This window comes from Mustela nigripes, chromosome 13, assembly GCF_022355385.1.
Source record: "Mustela nigripes isolate SB6536 chromosome 13, MUSNIG.SB6536, whole genome shotgun sequence".
In the NCBI taxonomy this organism is placed as follows: domain Eukaryota; kingdom Metazoa; phylum Chordata; class Mammalia; order Carnivora; family Mustelidae; genus Mustela; species Mustela nigripes.
The window spans coordinates 3,667,970-3,687,819 of NC_081569.1; the positions used below are offsets into that span (position 1 = coordinate 3,667,970).

At 39.8% G+C, this 19,850-nt stretch overlaps 1 protein-coding gene across 1 annotated transcript in view; it reads left to right on the forward strand.

Annotated features, from left to right (window-relative positions):
* The window catches only part of HDGFL3 (HDGF like 3), a 75,655-nt gene that overhangs the window by 35,912 nt on the left and 19,893 nt on the right, over nucleotides 1-19,850 (forward strand). Inside the window, exon 2 of the mRNA XM_059371470.1 lies at nucleotides 15,100-15,176. Within this exon, the coding sequence (XP_059227453.1) occupies nucleotides 15,100-15,176 (77 nt within the window). The remainder of the gene's footprint in view (nucleotides 1-15,099; nucleotides 15,177-19,850) is intronic.

Consider the following 19,850-nt stretch of genomic DNA (forward strand, 5'->3'; position numbering starts at 1 on the left):
CACAGTGCAACTCACAATACAGCAGCCGGCTTCCTTCAAGCAAGAGGGGAAGAGTCAAAAAGATGGAAGTGACAGTCTTTTGTAACCCAATCTTGGAAGTTACATCCTATCACTTTCGCTATATTCTATTCATTGGAAGAAAGTAACGAGATGAGCACACACCTGAGAGAGGAGTACACAGGCCAGGAGTACCAGGAAATAAAGATCACTGGGAGCCATTTTAGAAGCAGCCTACCATCCCACCACCAGTATTCCTGGGATTATCTCAGTTTCACTTCTCTTGATGCAGGCAATTGTATCTCTTTATTGAGTAGTCACAACTCCCTCCTCCTTGGACATCTTTCTGCTTGGTCCCCTCACCTCCAGGTGGCCCTCCTGAACAGGATTTAAGACAACCCCCATACTATCTATCTCTACCTAATGGTGTATGGAAAACTTGCATCCTTAACCACAAAAAATTGGGGGGTACAAGCCAATCCCAGTGTAATCATCACCCATTTCAGTCTGCCACGAGAACCACCACCAGCAAATCTCTACTCTTTCCCAAGATTTCTTAGTCTTGAGTCAATCACTGGTCTTCTATGACTCTAGTTCTAGAAGACATATCATAAGCGCTTCCAAGTGGTCTTGTTGATGCTTTTTTCCCTACATCAAGGTGCTAGGGGAAAGGAGAGCCTTTTATCAACTCTGTTTACCTCCAACTTTTTTTTTTTTTTTTTCTGGCTAGAGCTGAAGTTCACAAGGAGTTTTTGTTTGGTTTGGTTTGGTTTAGATTTTTTATTTATTTGAGATTGAGAGGACGAGCAGGGGGAGAAACAGAAGGAGAGGGAGAAGCTGACTCCATCAGGCTCCATCCCAGAACCCTGAGATCATGACCTGAGCCAAAGGCTCACCTGACCAAACTACCCAGGTACCCCTGCAAGGAATTTTGACCACATTCTTGGATCTGCAGCTAAAACTGACACTCAGGTAGTCCGTATTGACATCCTGCTTTTGCTGTTTGCTTTCTTCCTAATACTTTGAAGGCATTTGCTTTGGGTGATTGCTCATAGTTATTGTAACAAGGAAAATGATTACCAATTTATTAAATCAAACAGTGGAACATAATAGAGAAGAGATGGCAGGAAGATTAATAATGAGACAGGGAAGGGAAGAAGATAGGAGAAAGCACTGGATACCTTATTTGGTTTCAGATTAGAATAAATAGGTAAATATTGTCTTAATGTTATTGTGTAATTACTGTTGTTTTAATAGTGTCCTCGAAATGTTTGAGGCACTTGTAGAATTAAAATTGAGATATTTGAGTTTAATTCATAGAATAAAGGTAAATATGAAGAGAGAAAAGAGGCATAAAAAGCCAAATATTATACTAGAAGCATAGATGTTCTCCATTTAGACCCATAAATAAAATCTAATATAATGTTTGTAAGAGACCGACCTAACACAAAATAATGGGAGGTAAAGATTACTCCCAAATTAGAAAGATCTATTTATCAGAACTGAACGGAAAGATGGCAGTAATTTATATCCGGCAAAATAAAATTTAAGGGAAAAAAAGCAGGCAGTGCATATCACTTTATATTGACAACATAAAGCCCAATGAAATTGACACCAAAAATAAAAGATGTGCTCGAATTGGCATAAGTCTTGTGAATTCGATTTACAAGTATCCAGATATTGTTTTACATAATTATCTTTCTTTAAGCTTTTTGGTGGGGGAAGCAGGGTTTGGAAGATCTGGATGAAGCAATAAATTCTCTTTCTATTAAAACATGCTACCTAAATCTTTGTGTGTAATTATGAAAGTTTCTCTGGTGGAGAACCAGCCAAGAATCCTTGCTGGGGAAATGCAGAAGGCAAGGGTAAAGTTCTACAAATACCGTTTCCTAGGAATTCAAACCGGGTTTGGAACTGGAGGCTTGTGCTGAACCCCCTTTGCTGTGGGAAAAGACGCTGTTTCTATCCAGTGGGTGTAAAGAAGTATCTTCAGCTGACATAGATTTCTGAGTCTGAGAAGTTTAATCGTCCAAGTACTCTTTACCCAATAAAAATTCCATTCTGCAGTTCTTGTTTTTTTGAAATCAGACTTTCTGGGGCAAGCCCTAAGCATTTATAGTTTGATTGATTTACTCTTAGAAAATAATGTTTTGGTTTGTTTTTAGTTTCAGAAATGTAGTTCTGTAACACTACCAGTCCTCCTGCCCTGATGTAACTAGCAGTGAGAGTTGGCAATAGATCCTTCCTAATGTTTTCCTACGCTTATGTAAGCATTTGTAGATAGATAGAGATAGGAAGATGCAGATACACACACACGTAATTTGATGCAGTTACCATTTTCTCATTTCAGCTTGCTCTTTTCACTTGTCCTTGATAATGCTGCTAGCTTTCCAAGTCAGTACATACAGATCTTGGCAATGGATATGCCTAGTATGGCTGCGGCATCCTTTAGTTAATCATTTCTATACTGATGGCCCGTTAGTTGTTTCTTCTTTTGGCAGAACTTCGGTGAACATCTTGGATTGTTTATCTTTACAGGCTCCTGCTCTCCTATAGAATAGATTGGATCCTAGAAGTAGAATTGCTAGACATGTGGTATGTGTGTCTTTAATTTTGTAATATATGAAATCATATCCACTTCTTAAACGTTTGTAGCAATTTATATTTCGTTTATGTAATCATTTATGTGGGTGCTGATTTCCCCACACTTAAAGTTGAGCACATTTCTAGCTTAAGAAAATAATTCAGTATAACCACAAAAGTGATACAGGGGAAAATATGAGAAAATTTTTTTGTGGTCTCGGAATAGGAAAGGCCTATTAGGCAAGATACAGACCCATAAGCCTTAAATAAAAACATTAATAGCTTTTACTATATTACTATATAAAAATTAAGAATTTCTGCTGGCCAAAAAAAAGTGTTGCAGATGAAATCAAGACAAATGATAAGTGAATAAAAAACACTTGTAGAGTATGATAGAAAAAGGGCTGAGAGGGCACCTGGGTGGCTCAGTTGGTTACGTGACTGCCTTCAGCAGTAGAAGCATGAGTATTGGACTTAGAAAAGCACTCACTCACTCAGCAGTGAGTCTGCTTCTCCTTCTGACCCTCTCCTTCTCTCAATCTATCTCTTTCATTCTCTCTCTTGAATGAATAAATTTTTAAAAAATCTAAAAAAAAGAAAAGGCCTGAGATATAGATATGCACAAAATGAGCTTTTACAGATCAATAACCCAGTAGAAGCATGAGTATTGGACTTGGAAAAGCAGCTTGTAGAAAACATAAAACAGATAACTCAACATATGAAAAAGTGTCCAACGTCCTCTATAATTAAGAAAGGGCAAATTAAAACACCATTTTTCACATAGCAAATTGAGATCCCCATTATTAGTGAAGATACAGGAATATGGACTCACATATGGTGGTGTAATTGGTATAGTCTCTGTAATTGACATTTTGGTGGTTTTACTTTTTGAATTGTTTTTAGCTGAAGTATTTTATGTACAGTTTTACAGATCAACCTTTGTTTATGATGAAGTACAACAGTTTCCTTTCTCATCCAAATTTATTGACTAGACAGTGTCTGTTGACTTTCTATCTTAAAAGACAAGAATATATGGGGCACCTGGGTGACTCAGTGGGTTAAAGCCTCTGCTTTCAGCTCGGGTCATGATCCCAAGGTCCTGGAATGGAGCCCCACATCGGGCTCTCTGCTCAGCAGGGAGCCTGCTACCCTCTCTCTCTCTGCCTGTATATCTGCCTACTTGTGATCTCTGTCAAATAAATACATAAAATCTTAAAAAAAAAAAAAAAAAAGACAAGGATATAACCAACTTGGTCTACTACCCTCCTATTATCTCCATTCTACATATTTTTACCAAAGTATATTGAAAATACAGAAAAGTTAAAATACAAAGTGAACACTGTATATCCACAACCTAGGTCCTACAGTTAACATTTTCCTAGGTTGGTTTTATCACACTTCTATCCTTCTAACAATCTCTCTCTCTATCCATCAATCCACTTTATTTTTTATGTATTTTAAATTAATTTGCATAGAATTTCATTCCATACACTTCAGCATGCATATAATTAACTGGAATTTAACATTAATTTACATTTTTTGAGGAAAACTAATACACAGTGAATGCCTAAGTCTTAAGTGTTTCATAGGATGAATTGTGACAGATTTATACACCTACATAACCCAAATCCCAATCAGCATATGGGGTATTGCCATTGTCCCAGAAAATTTTCCCACGCTTCTTTCCAATCCCTAAGTCCCCGAAGTTAGCAATGTTAAGATTTTTTTCACCATAAAGTAGCTTTTCCTTTTCTAGAACATCATGTAAATGGCATCACGCAGTATTCTTTTATGGTAAGACTTCTGTCATTTAACATGTTTTTAAGATTCATCCATGTTATTGTATGATGATCACGACATCTTGTTGATTGTTGAATATTATTCCCGTGTATGAGGACACTGCATTTCGCTTGGCCACTCTCCTGCTGGTGAAGGCCTGGCTGCTTTCAGGCCAGGCTCTTGTGAGTGAAGCTGCTGTGTACCTCCTCGTACAGATCTTTGTGTGGTCATGTGCTTTGATTTCTCTTGGATCAGTGCACAGAGTATTGTGGCAGTTCGGTGTGTTAAAAGATCATCACGATAGATTTCGCTTCATACCGAACAGCATGGCTGAAATTGGAAAGGCTGGCTGTACTGCCAAACCCTGTCGGTCAGGATGGGGAGCAAGGAGAGCTCTCATATATTGTTTGAAAGAACAATACGATACAGTAACCACTTCGGAAAATAGTCTGGCAGTTTCTTATACAGGTAAACATTTACCTAGGCTTTTACCCTGTTATTATGCTCCTGGGTATTTATCCAAGAGAATTGAAAGCATATAATTTAAAAAAAAAGTGCAAGAATGTGTATAGCAGTTTCATTCACAATAGCCAAACCTGGAAACAATACAAATGTCCCATCAGTACACCCCCAGGGGAATGGGTATAGTGGAAGACTACTTGGTAGTATAAAAGAACAAACTACTTAAATAATACGAAGTCATCTCAGAAATGCATTAAATGGGTGCCTGGGTGGCGCAGTTGGTTAAGCAGGCAACTGCTGGCTCCGGCTCAGGTCATGATCTCAGCCCAAGGTCATGGGATTAAGCCCGCTGTTAGGGTCCAAGCTTGGTGTGGATTCCACTTGAGTTTCGCTCTCCCTCTGCCTCTCCCTTGTACTTGTACTCTCTCTCACACTCTCTCTTTCGAAAATAAATAGATACATCTTAAAAAACAAAAAACAACAAAAACACATTAAGTAGAAAAGGCCAATAACAAAGACTTCTTCCCTTTTTAAAATTTTTATTATTTTTATTTTTAAATTTTAAACTTAAAATTACTTTAAATTTTAAACTTAAAATTTAAAAATAAAAACTGATCTCTGGTGACAGAAATCTGGGAAGTGGTTGTCTTTGGTGGGCTGCAGTAACTGGTAGGGAAGATGAGGAGGCTTTCTGAGCTGACTTCATGTTATATACTTGATTAGGATGGATTATATGGGTCTATGATGTATCAAATTCTTATTCATTTAAGATCAGTATAATTCACTATATATATAAATTTTTACCTCAGTAAAAGTGAAACCTGAAAAACAAGTGTATTTCATACCTTTTCAAAATTGAACCCATGTGGACAGTTGCTTAGAAGACTGTGGGGACTGAGGGAGAGTTGAAGGAATAGGCCAAATTTTTAGACATTTCAATTTAAAATGTGACTTCCGAAATTAAAAAAAAAGAGGGCCTGGAGGCTTAAATGAAGATCTTCTATGACAATCATAAACCAAATCCCTTCCTTTTTGGAACCCGAGTTTTTCCAGTTGTCAGACTAGCCTTCCCTAAGGTGTACCATGAGGAAGAGGGATGAGTTAATACCCAGCACATGCCCCGTCTCCAGAATCAGCAGTGCTAGTGAAGGTCTGCGGTTAATTGTCCAGCCTGCCCCCTAGAGCGTCTACCACAAGGTTAAAAGCCCTGCATTTGAGTATATCACGTCCTCTCGAAATTACTTATAATTCTTTTTTTTTTTTTTAAGATTTTATTTATTTATTTGACAGAGAGAGAGATCACAGGTAGGCAGAGAGGCAGGCAGAGAGAGAGGAGGGTAAGCAGGCTCCCTGCTGAGCAGAGAGCCCGATGTGGGGTTCGATCCCAGGACCGTGGGATCATGACCTGAGCTGAAGGCAGAGGCTCAACCCACTGAGCCACCCAGGCACCCCACTTATAATTCTTTTAAAGATAAAATTGTCAAGGTTTTCAAAGTTCTGTGGAGTAAAAAACATGTCTATGAAATTGCTCTTATCTACTAAGAAGTGATGGTTTTTACATACTTAAAGTTATTAGGGACTGCTTTTCTAGAGATTTTTTTGAATTGTTATTTTGGGAACGATTTCCGTATAGTCATGCTTGTGATTCTTTAACAGAGTGTTATTTTCAAATATTAAATTGATGAATAACCTGTTTATCAAGCCAAATATAGCCACATTTTAAGAATTCTTTCCCCTTTATCTTGTGCACATTTCTGTTTTCTGTAATGTGCTTTTCTGATTTTACCCTGCAGTAAATCTGTTGACTCGTTTGTAGAACTCTTTATCTAAAGCCATTTTTAGAGTAACATCACAAGTTTTTTTTTCTCCCTCTGTAATTTAACTTCATTGTATACACTTTGATACCTAAAATAGTCTTTTTTTCTCTATTCTTTTCATTTTTCTTTTCTGCTAGCTCCTCAGATCTTTATCGGCATACTCAGAGACAAGTTTGCTTGTCATTCCTATTTTTTTTTTCTTAAGCATAGAGACTCCTTTATACTATAACTTCAGAATAGTTTTTTCTTAGTAACCTGTTACTAAAAGTGCTCCATGATATGCTTTCTTTTCCCTGTCGTAGTTGGAATCACTAATTTTCTCTATGTGCGAGTGTGGGCTTCTTCATGTCCTAAGTCAATAAGGAAACCTTGGTCCTCAAGGAGTATTTATTATGCATGTATCAGGCACTGTTTTAGGCATTTGGGGTACTGTGTAAAGAACATGTTTCCCCTGCACAGAGATTATATTCTTTTTTATCCTTCTAAGATTTTATTTATTTATTTGTGAGAGAGAGAGTGAGAGCGTGTACGAGTGAGTACAGGCCATGAGAGCAGCAGCAGAGGGAGAAGCGGGCTCCCCGCCGAGCAAGAAGCCTGATGTGGGACTCGATCCCAAGGCCCTCGAAGGTGGACATTTAACCAACTGAGCCACCAAGGTGTCCCAGAGAGGTGCTATTTTTAATTGGGTTGTAAGGAAGTCTCTCTGATGAGGTAGTGTATGAGCAGAGATTTGAACAAAGTAAGGGAATGGGCCAAGGGCACTTCTGAGAGAAAAGGCATTGCCGAAGGAGGGAGCTTGAGTATGTTTGCCTGCCCTTCGGGCTCTTAGGACCCCTGCACCCGCACCCCAATCCCCGACTGCTGCATGGACTATAGTGAACGGAACCAGTAAGCTACCAGTGTGGAACCCCTGACCCCTAGTATCCTGATTAGATTCCCCTAATGTTGGTTCCAGGGTTTTCATACCCTCCTGTTCACCCTGTTGGTGAGAGAGGGATTCCCACCGTATGATTCCGGGAATGCCTCAACACACATCACCGCACAGACGAACTAGGCCGCAGCTTATTCATTACATGAACTCCCACCCGAGAGGAAGAGGACAGACACCGCGTGCCATGTGGGGGTTGCGCTGAGGAGTAGAGTGAACAACCGGGGCAGTGGGAGGTGGGCTTCGGAGTATCAAGAGAGTGGGGCTCCCACGGAAGAGTGTGGTTGCCTTGTTTTCATCACTTGCAGGGCTGGCAGTACTGAGCTTCAGGTCTTACACCACGGCCTGAGCAGAATTTGTTTCCTGGAAGTACTCTGATCTCAGCGGCATCACGAGAGTTCTCAGAGAAGATCTGATCCCTTGATTAAGATAGGAACTTATATTTCTGAAAATAATGAATAATGACTTAAAGAAACAATGTTTTAAGTGAACATGGAAGATGGTAATCCAGTTTTTTTGTTTTTTGTTTTAAGAACCATAATTCCTTAGCAAGGAACTTTTGTTTGTTTAAAAACAAATTTAAGGATATGACAGTATAAATTCTAGGAAGTCACTAGGAAGTCTAGTGAAATACAGCATCTCTGCTAGCTACGTGAGTTATTCTGAGAATACTGTTTTTTTACCACATCTTGTTAGGAACAGGATACTCCAAGACCCAATTTGTTATTTTAACAGAGAAAGCCAACTTCTTTTTTTATCTTAATAAATATTCGATATTAATGGATTTATAAGCTCACCCTTTTTAATCTTAAGAATAAAAAATGAGCCAGTTATATCAAAAAGACAAAATAACAAGTGTTGGCAAGGATGTAGAAAAGAGGGAACACTCATACCCTGTTGTAAGAATGTAAATTGGTGCAGTCACTATGGAAAACAGTAAGGAGGTTTCTCAAAAAACTGAAAATAGAAATACTGTGCGATCCAGCAATTCCACTGGTATTTATCCAAAGAAAATGAAAATATCAATTTGTAGAGATCTATGCATCCCTGTTTATTGTAGCATCATTTAGAATAGCCAAGATATGGAAGTGTGTGTGTCAATAGGTGATTGGGTAAAGAAGATGCAGTGTATGTATATGGTAGAATATTACTTGCCCATAAAAAGTGAACCATTGCCATTTGTGACAACCTGGGTAGATCTGGAGGGTTTTATGATAAGTGAAATAAGTCAGGCAGAGAAAGACAAATACCATATGATTCCACTTTTATGTGGAATCTAAAAAACAAATGAATAAAACCCAGAAACTTATAAAATTGAAGAGACTCATAGATAGAGGAAACTGTTGGTTACGAGAGTGGGGAGGGGTGGAGGTGGGGCAGGCAAATAGGTGAAGAGGATTGAGGCTACAAACTTAGTGACAAGTCATGAGATGTAAAGCACCAGGTAGAGAGTCACTATGGTCACTTTGTGTGGTGACAGTTGATGACTTACTGTGGAGATCATTTCATAATATGTAACAGTGTTGATATGATGTATATGTGAAACTAATAGGATATTGTATGTCAGTTATAGTTCAATTAAAAAGAAGAACAAACTGAACCAGCTTTGGCAACATTTTAATATTTCATTGCATATTTTTAGACTATTTGTAGTATACTGTCCCAACACAAGTAAACTTTCCTTTCTACAAACCTGTAGCTTTCAGTATTCCTTGAATATTGGGTTTTAGCCTTCTTAATCCTCTCCCACATGCTGGAACAACCCAGATACTTGACCTCAAGTACAAAACTAATCTTTTCCCATTAATAAGCAAAACACATCCCATTACATTGCCTACCTGGTTACACTTCTGTGCCATGATTGTTTTTAAGTGTAGTCTCAATCCCCTTTTTGATAATTTTTAAAAAAGATTTTATTTATTTATTTGACAAAGAGAAAGCACAAGCAGGGGAGCAGCAGGCAGGGGGAGAGAGAAAAGCAGAATCCCGCTGATCAAAGAACCTGACATGGGGCTTGATCCCAGGACCCTGGGACCATGACCTGAGCCAAAGGCAGACTCTTAACCAACTGAGCCACCCAGACACCACCCCATTATTTACAATTTAACCAAAGTAACTAACCTCTGTTTCACAGAGTCAGATAACTTGAGGGATTATTGTCGTTATAAGTGTTTTAACAAACCGTCAATGCTCACAGGCAAACATAGCACACATATCCTTTCTCTGCCTCCTTAGACTAGCAAAAATAGTCACCACACAACATATAAAAGTTCACATTCTATATATTTTAAAACTACACATCATTACCAATGTTTCAGTATTTTATTTTATTTAGAAATTATTCAAGGATACAAAGATTATCCATTCGTTAATTCAATATGATACTAGTCCAGTGTCCTAAAGTTAACTTTTGGAAATTATGTTTAATCTAACATACCACAGAATATATTACCATTGATATAGAAAAACTTGTCAGGAATATAATTCATTTACATTTTCCTTAATCTTTAACATCATATGGAAGTAATATTAGCTTGATATCAGTAGACCTGTTTAAGAAGTTCCAATGTAATTAGTGTCTTCATTAGGAAACCAACCCAAATTTTACTTAAGAAAATAAAACATTTGCTTATATCACATTCTACAATGATTAGATCCACACAAAGTTGTTTTTACACCAAAATTATCACCAGTCTGATTTGTTCACTTTGATTACTTAAATTTGGATTTTTTATATAGATGCCTCTGACCTATCAGTACGTGAGAAGGATTTTTTTCTTAGATGGTCACCACATTGAACATAATACAGTACTCCTTTAATCAAAAACAGAAATGTTGACATTTTATACATTTTAAAGCATTAGGAAAACAATCCTGCATTGGTGCATTTTTGCAGTCTCAGTGCAAAAGTCCTGCAGAAAAAGTGAGACATATTAATCACAAGAAATGAAGGCAGTCCACCCGCAGGAACCACAGCAAGAGGCCTGGAACAACTTACAGTGTAATTCAGAATCAGCTGGAGTCTTCTTAAAACATTGATTCGATTCTTGGGCTTAACTCCCAAGGTGTCTGTCAGTTGGTTAGGATTCTGGAATGAGAACTAGCATTTCTAGTGAGTCCCCAGGAAACACTAAGGGTGAAGGTCCACGGATGAAACTCTTGGGTTTTCTAGGAAATAAGAGGTTGCCTTCCTCCCATAGGGCTGTAGACCTGTAGACTTTAAGGGGTAGAGGCTTGGTCTCTAACTGACATCCCTGAGTGTCTCTCTAATGATCAAAGCAGACAAATGAATAAAGAACAATAAGGCTACCATATTGAACATACTGTACATTCACTTCTTTTTCTCCTGAGGATTCTTAGGTTTTATATTCCTTCATATTATATATGAATGTAATATAAAGAAACCTTATGTTTATGTAATATGTGTATTTTTATTTATTTTTCCATTATATCACATTTTTGTAAGTCATATTAGTATCTGCAAACCAATAAAAAGAGCTCTTTTATTTTAAGAAAATTATATATAATTTGTTAAGACCATTTTCTGGGTAGAAAAGTGTTTCAAAATCACAAAAGGAGGGGTTTGTATTGTCAAGTACAAACACAGAGAGCTTGTGGCTTCAGGTCTACAGGTTCAGGTCCAGGTTAAAGGAGGCACAGAGCACACACATTCACTGATCTAGGTCTCCAAAGGGCTTTTCTTCTTTCTAATAGAAGCCAGACATTCTTCTGCAAACGGAAAGACTAATACACCAGATTGTTTTTTGCCATATCATTCCGAAAGGCAAGAGGTCACCATCATCCTGTAATAGGGCATAACATTTGGCTGTGTACAGACCAAAATCAAAACCAAACATAGCCAAGAACCAGAAACAAAAGTAAAAATAACAAAGTACAAAGTCAGGAAAACAGAAACAGAGAAAAACAAACTCTGAAGATAAAGTCCTGTAGCCACTTGCCGTTCACTATGGGAGCCAAAAAAGAGTGCCTGGGAGGTACATTTTTTAATTAGTTCAGGAAGATGTATCTACTTGAACAACTTGTTACTCCAGAATTGCCAACGTTTTAATTTTCAAAAGAGTTAAAAACAAAGATTCTCAATAAAATGCAGTGAGTAACAGCTTCCTGGTGGTAAGGCCGGCTATGCTATTTTTGACAGTATTGATTACAGGGACACAGACTCAAATATTCCAAGGGGCCAGGTAAACAATATAAATAAGGAACACAAGCATTTACATTATCTAGAAAGCGATGGGCATGTAACAAACACACTCGAGGGCACATACTTTGTCTAAAGGTGGCAACCGTTGAAAATGTTCACAAACTGTCGCCTTGTGGGAATTCTTGCTTATCCACGTCTTTTATATTTTTTTTGACAGAAGCTATTAACGTGGATTTCAATGTGAATCTTCCCATTTTAAAGTGTTGGTAACTAATTCAGTTAAAAAGCAAAAAACTCTGTATGAGCCAAACAAAATTTGTTTTCAGGCCAAAAATGGCCCAAGGGCCATCACTTTGCAACCTCTGCAGTAGATGCTACTTATGTAACATTATAGCAAAAGAAGAGTTTAACCAAAAGTTGTATTTTTGTTGGAAAGAAGATTTTAAAAGATTTCTTTTTAAATTGTATACTTTCAGTTTTTTTTATAAGAGTGACAAAACAGTATGCCCACCGCATATTTAACATGTACTTCCATTTTAAGTTCCATTTTTTGGTCCATTAAAAATACAGTTATTCACTTTCTGGAGATCTGTGTCACAACAATGAATATTGTTACTACTGAACTATACATTTAAACATAGTTAAGATGGAAAATTTTGTGTTTTTTTTTAAAGATTTTATGTATTTATTTGACAGAGAGATCACAAGTAGGCAGAGAGGCAGGCAGAGAGAGAAGGGGAAGCAGGCTTCCTGCTGAGCAGAGAGCCTGATGCGGGGCTCGATCCCAGGACCCTGAGATCATGACCTGTGTCAAATGCAGAGGCTTTAACCCACTGAGCCACGCAGTTGCCCCATAAAATTATGGTTTTTATCATATATTGCCACACACATGTATTATTGAATGTTTAGTGAATTATATTAATAATGATAATTTTTAAATTATAATATATATTATAATATAATATATAGTCTATAATAATATATATTATAATAATTAATAAATAATAAATTAATTCATTTTAAACTGTCTTTGTAGGGCAGTATTGAATGTAACGGTGTGGGATGGGGGGAAGCCTGGAGACAAGGAGATACTTAGAGCGCTATAGCGGCCTTGTTGAACGATCTCATGAGAGCTTGTTCAGGGAACTAAATTTACTAATGGGAGTGGTGATCAATTTGAGAGACATTTCCGGAGCTGATCTGGGAGAATTAGATGAAAAACTGAATATGGGGCTTGAGGAGATAATAAAAAGATGAAGGTTTTGGGGCTCCTGGGTGGCTCAGTGGGTTAAAGCCTCTGCCTTCGGCTCAGGTCATGATCTCAGGGTCCTGGGATCGAGCCCCGCATCGGGCTCTCTGCTCAGCAGGAAGCCTGCTTCCTCCTCTCTCTCTCTCTCTCTGCCTGCCTCTCTGCCTGCTTGTGATCTGTCAAATAAATAAATAAAATCTTAAAAAAAAAAAAAAGATGAAGGTTTCTGTCTTAGTAACAGATTATACCAATAATTAAGATTAAGAAAAACAGATTCAAGGGAAGTTAGTTCCGTTTTAGACAAGCCATGGTATTTCAGGACTTGAAGGAAATCGAGAGGTCACCAAGTGCAACCACCTCATTTTATAGATGTGAAAGTCAAGGCCCCAAGAGATGAGGTGATACCTTTGATGTCGCAGTTTAAATCAGAAGCAGGACTTTACATGTTCTAGACTCAAAGTTCCCCTTTCCTCCACACACACGGTGTCTGTTCTGACACAGCTTCCTCCGGTTCCGGGTGAGCATGTGCTGGTGTCCTCCCCAGGCCGTGTGTGAGTGAGGGGGCCTGCACAGCTCCTCGGGGGACCAGGCCCCACGCCCTGCCTCTTGCTCTCTGAACTGCAGTTGGGCCCCTTCTCCTCTTCATAGGCTTCCTTCAGCTTGAGCTGCTTGGAGGACCTGTGAATGGAAGTGGTTTGTAGACCTCGGCAGTCTCCTGCCTGCAGGTCCGTGTAATCCTGTCCGAGTCATAGGAGTTCAGAGGCAAAGCTGGGGCTGCAGATGGAGATTTGTGAGGCAAGGACCATTTCCTGACACACTGTAAGGAATTATGGATGTATAAGAATATAATAGCTGAAGGGTTTTAACTTTATCTTACTAGAGGACCTCAAGCCCGGCTATATGTAGGAATCAGTAAGTCCCTGGGGGAGGACTGAAGCGTGTGTGTGCGTGTGTATGCAATATGTATATTTTAAGATTTTATTGATTTATTAGAGAGCACAAGCAGGAGGAGCTGCAGGCAAGCCGCGGGAGGAGAGCTCGATGTGGGCCTTGAACCCAGGACCCTGAGATCATGACCTGAGCCAAAGGCAGAGGCTTAACTGAACCACCCAGGCACCCCCGAAGTATATTTTTTTTAAAGTTCCAGAGGTTTCATATGCACAGCTAAGAATGCTATAAGCAATGAAAAGTTATAGAAGGATTTGAAGCAAGAAAGTGAGATAATCAAATGTCTGTTTTAAAAAGGTTTCTAGGGACACCTGGGTGGCTCAGTCGGTTAAGCATCTGCATTTGGCTCAGGTTCTGATTCCAGGGTCTTGGGATTGTGTCCTGTGTTGGGCTCCTTGCTCAGTGGGGAGCCTGCTTCTCCCTCTGCCTGTCGCTGCCCCTGCTTGTGCTTCCTTGCTGTCTCTCAGTCTGTCCCTCTGACAAATAAATAAAATATTTAAAAATAAAAATAAAGAGGAGGGCTCCAGAGTGGCTCAGTCAGTTGGGCATCAGACTCTTGATCTCAACTCAGGTCCTGATCTCAGGGTCTTGAGTTTAAGCTCCATATTGGGCTCCTCACTGGGGTGGAGACTACTTAAAAAATAAAATGAAATTTAAAAAGGTAATTCTAGCTTAAATGGGTGGTAAGAGAGACTTGCAAAAGCTCAGGCAAGAGATGATAATTTTTAATGACAATATATTTCATGAGTTAATTTTCATAATAATTCTTTATCTTACAGCACATGTTTCTGGGGGTGTGGGGTGTGTGTGTGTGTAAAAATTCACTGTCATCTCCAGAAGATGCATCTTTTGGATTTTTTGTTCTTAATACTACTCTTTTTAACTATTTCTCTAGGACAGATTCCCAGCAGCAGTTCTGTCGAGTCAAAGGAAATGAGTAGTTTTGGCTCCTGGTTATGTATTATAATGGTTATAATCAATTTACAGTGTTATTCTCCACATGGTGGGCCAAGTAGGAACTTTGGAATCATTTGTAAGATTCAAAAAAGAAAAACTATTGGGATTTTGATTAGAATAATTTTATTTTGAAATTATCAAAACAATGTTTATATCATGCTTATGCTATTTTACATGATTTCACTGAATATTTAATAACTAAGTTTATTTTTAACAGATTGATGAACTCCCAGAGGGAGCTGTGAAGCCCCCAGCAAACAAGTATCCTATCTTCTTTTTTGGCACCCATGAAACGTAAGTCAATAAAACAACTTAAAGCTTCAGCAACTCTAATTTCTACTAAATTACGATCTTATACCTGTTCTATGACATTTTATATGTTATTAAAAGGATCACAATTATATAAAATTACCAAGGTTAATAACGTATTTTTCTTTTTTTTTTTAAGCTTTTATTTATTTATTTGACAGAGATCACAAGTAAGCAGAGAGGCAGGCAGAGAGAGAGGGGGAAGCAGGCTCCCTGCTGAGCAGAGAGCCTGATGCAGGGCTGGATCCCAGGACCCTGAGATCATGACCTGAGCCGAAGGCAAAGGCTTAACTCACTGAGCCACCCAGGCGCCCCAATAATGTATTTTTCTTAATGTGAAGATTTTTCATTGATTTCGCTTTCGAATGTTATTTCTATGTAAATGTTGGACATCACCCAGAATCTCCTTTAGGACACTTTTAAGTCCTAAGGTATCTCCTTACCGCTCTCAGTAAATTTCTTCTATTGCTCTTGTACATTTCCTTTTAGAGAAACTTCATCCATTTATAAATTGTACAACAAAGTTATGTTTTCTCAGGCTCTTTAATTTTGTTGAACCCTGAAGCAAACATACCACCTTAATAAGGTTTTTAAATTGCATTGGTTAGAATACAGGCCAAACTGCTAAATAAAGGAACCTCAAAATACAGTGTCTTAAAGAATACAAAAAATTCTTTCTCTGAATCAGTCCAGGGATAGGCAGGTAGACGGAGGTGAGTAGACTACTACTTTGCTCTAGGGACCCAGGTTCCTTCTGTCACATTGTCCTGTCATTGCCTGGAGTGTTGCTCCTGTCTGCTTATTTATTATTTATTTATTTTTGATATTTTATTTATTTATTTGACAGACGGAGATTACAAGTAGGCAGAGAGGCAGGCAGAGAGAGAGGGGGAAGCAGGGTCCCCGCTGAGCAGAGAGCCCGACGCGGGGCTCGATCCCAGTACCCTGGGATCATGACCTGAGCCAAAGGCAGAGGCCTCAACCTACTGAGCCACCCAGGCGCCCCCTGTTTGCTTATTTAAAAGCAAACAAACGAAACAGGGCTTAGCAGCATCTGTGCATCTTACAGGTAGAGGGAAGGGGAAAAGAGAGAACATGAAGAACAGGTAACTTCTTTGTAAGGAAATGACAAGAAAGTTGCATATATCACATACACTTGCATTCAGTGCAGTGGCACAGACTGGGTCACGTGGCCACGTGTTACTGTCAGGAATTGGGAAATCGGCCACCAGCAGGGCAACTCTTAATGGGGAAATAATTGGAAGGAGTAATCCATTAATAAAAAGAAAGAAGACAGTAGATACTAGGAGACGGTTGACAGTCTTGACACAATGGAAATGTTTGTGGTCTGTCAGAGCAAGGACATAATTGAGTAGGAACTGCAGATGTGGGGGAAAGCTAAACACTGTCTCTTAACAGTCATCAGGTTCAGGGCCCTCCCTTGTGTTCATTTGAAGTAGTAGAGTCAGGCGCGAACTTCTTAGCTTGCGTCTTGCGGTCTGTGCCTTTCTGACATCTTCATTCTTACCTGGAAAGAGCTAGCGACGGGGTGCCTGGGTGGCTCATTGGTTGAGTGTCTGACTTGATTTCAGCTCGGTCATGATCTCAGGGTCATGAGATCGAGACCTGCATTGGGCTCCGTGCTCACTGTGGAGTCTGCTAGAGATTCTCTCTCTCCATCTCCCTCTGTCCCTCCCTGAACTCATGCTCCCTCTCTCTCTCTCAATAAAAATAAATAAAATCTTTTAAAAAAATTAAAACAAAAATAAAAAAGAAAGAGAGCTAGTTAGGAGACTGAAGGCCCTTAAGACATATTTATTTCTTGGCTTCATGTGAGACATAGTTTTGTTTCTTTCAGAAAGTTGGTTTTATTTTCTTTTGTTTTTATCTAAAAAACACTGTGTAGGGGCTCCTGGGTGGCATCTGCCTTCGGCTCAGGTCATGATCTCAGGGTCCTGGGATCGAGCCCCACACTGGGCTCCCTGCTCAGTGAGGACATGCTTCCCCCTCTTTCTCTGCCTGCCTCTCTGCCTACCTGTGATCTCTGTGTGTCAAATAAATAAATATAATCTTAAAAAAAAAAAAAAGACACTGCATACATACTATGCACCATTACCATAGGTTTTCTTCCATAGAGGTTGCTAGAAAGTTTAGAGATTAATGTTTTACATAAAATAAGTACAAAGGGCTTTATGACACATATTTTTCTCTTTGCTCCATTCCTGTCTCCAGTTTACATCGATACCATTACTGTGCTTTTTCTCTAGGACCTATTTCCAAACAATTGTATCGTATCCCTGGGACCAGGCAGGCTTTAATAAAAAAGATTACCACATTTCCACCATATAGGACAAATCAACCATTTACTGACATGATGTGGTCACTTTTATTTACTTAGTAAACATTTTCTAGGCATTCCTTAATGCACTGTAGAACTAGGAGCTTGCCACCTGGTGTATTGCTGGTGAATGTAATAGGATCATTCCAGTGAACAGTGTGAAGGATTTCACAGCGCTGTTTTTTACAGCATCCCTAATGGAAGCCAGTGGCATCATTCCAGGCCTCAGTTCAGTGAACGTGCTACCAAGGAGAAGTATCAAACAATCCATATGTGAGTTTTTTGCTGGTTTGATCATCCAGAGGTAGATTCTTAAATATCTAGAGGAAAATGAACTTCACAAAACCAGCTGTGAGTTCAAGTTTCAGCAGACTGTGTATTGGGTATTAGGTGCCCCGAGCCTGTGGCTGTATGCCTGGCCCATAGCCAGTGTTCAGCCTCTCTGCGGAGGCGGAGAGTGCGTGGGGTGGCTGACTCCCGTGGGCATGGTGCCTGCCAATGGTCAGTGTTTAAAATAATCACTGTGGTTTGAAATTAAATTAAAAAGACATAAAAGAAAGAGGGAAAAGTATAGGAAAGGTGAGGAACTTCACAAGAAAGCTGTGTGCTGGTCAGCCAGAGGAGCACCCCCAAGCAGACTAGAGGTTTCCTCAGAACATCGCCTTGAATTTATTCTGGTGCCCAGTCAGACAGGTCGTCGCAGCCCCCAGTCTCCGCCGTGTAACAGCCCAGCAGGTTTAGTTCGGACACTTCTCAAGGTGCGTTAGCCTGGAGGGAAACCATTCGCAGAACATGGGCCTGTGAACGCTTTTGTTTCCTGGCCCATACATTAAGACTTGTGAAGCCTGTGGAGTCACTAACCAGTTGGGAGAAAATTTGATGTGCGGAATTATCTTTCTGTAATCTAGGAGAAAACGAGGTTGTGTGTCAAAAATACGTTGTTTTAAGACAGTTCCTTCAGGGCTCTTGTTTGTGGCCACAGCTGTGATGGCTACTGGACCCATGAGCCCTGCCTCAGAAGAGCACAAGCAGGCTCTGGTTAGCAGCAGCAGCTCATGGGCCCTCTGCTGCCTCACCCACAGCTAATTCCTACACTGGGAGTCCGTTGCTGGAGGAAGGTCAAAACCGTAGTGGAATAAGGCCTGACAGACTTCTCAGAAAGTCAGACGGACATACCTAAAGTCCATTTCTTTTCTCATGTTCCATTTGTCACACAAGACTGTGACGTGACTTTGATTAAAATGTCCAGCAACCTAATAAGTTATGTCTGGATTCAGTGAGATAGAATCATGTTGACCAAGCAATTAAAATTGGTCAAGGGAGTTTTGGTGGTTGGGGTAAGAAAACTTCCCCAGATATTTTTGTCAAATTAAAGTTTTTGATCAGCTAGGTAATGCGGAAATCAGTACTAAGACCCAGTCAGAAAATGGAGTATGTGTGTGTGTGTGTGTGTGTACACATACATACATACATACACAAATATACATAGATGTATGTATAAAATATATATATATATTGGTGGGCAATATATATATATATTGGTGGGCAATATATATATATATATATATCTCAAGTTTATTGAGAGATGGCATCAAGCGATTGTACAAAGCTCCTGATGGGGGAGGGCACCCGAGAAGATGGCCCAGAAAATGGCATTGATAAAGATCGACAGTACACTGTTACCACACCTCTCAGAGCTTTGATATCTCCAGCTCAGACCTTTCCTCTGAGTTCCAGAATCACGTCTCCAGCTGCCGACTTGACCTCCTCACTTGGATGTCAAACCAGGTTTTCAAACTTAACATCTCAAACTGAGCTCTTCGCCTTCAAGTCTTGTTCTCTCAAAAGCCCTTCAATTCGGTACATGCCACTCTGGTCTCGTTTCCCAGCCTGGCACCCTGGAGACAGCCTCACCTCCTTCCTTTCTCTCACATAGCATCTCCAGCCCAGTAACAGTCACGTCGGCTCTTTCACGGGCACGAGTTCAGAATCCAGCAGCCCCTCAGCCACTGCACCCCGCACACCCTGGCCCGAGTCACTGTCATCACTCCGGGGGCCGATGGGTCCCCCTGCTTCTACCCTAGTGCCCACTTCTTCGGTCTCTTTTCAGCTCAGCAGCCAGAATGATGCTATTAAAACACAAATCGTCACGTGTCTTCACAGACCTTTCATGGTTGCTCATCTGACTCTGAGCCTCGATAGCGGCCTTCAAGGCCCCACGTACTCTGTGCCCCCAGCTGGTCCCCTCTCGGCCCTCCTCTCACTCTAGCCACGCCGGCCTCTTCATTTCCTCAGCACAGTCGGCATTCCCACCTCGGGGC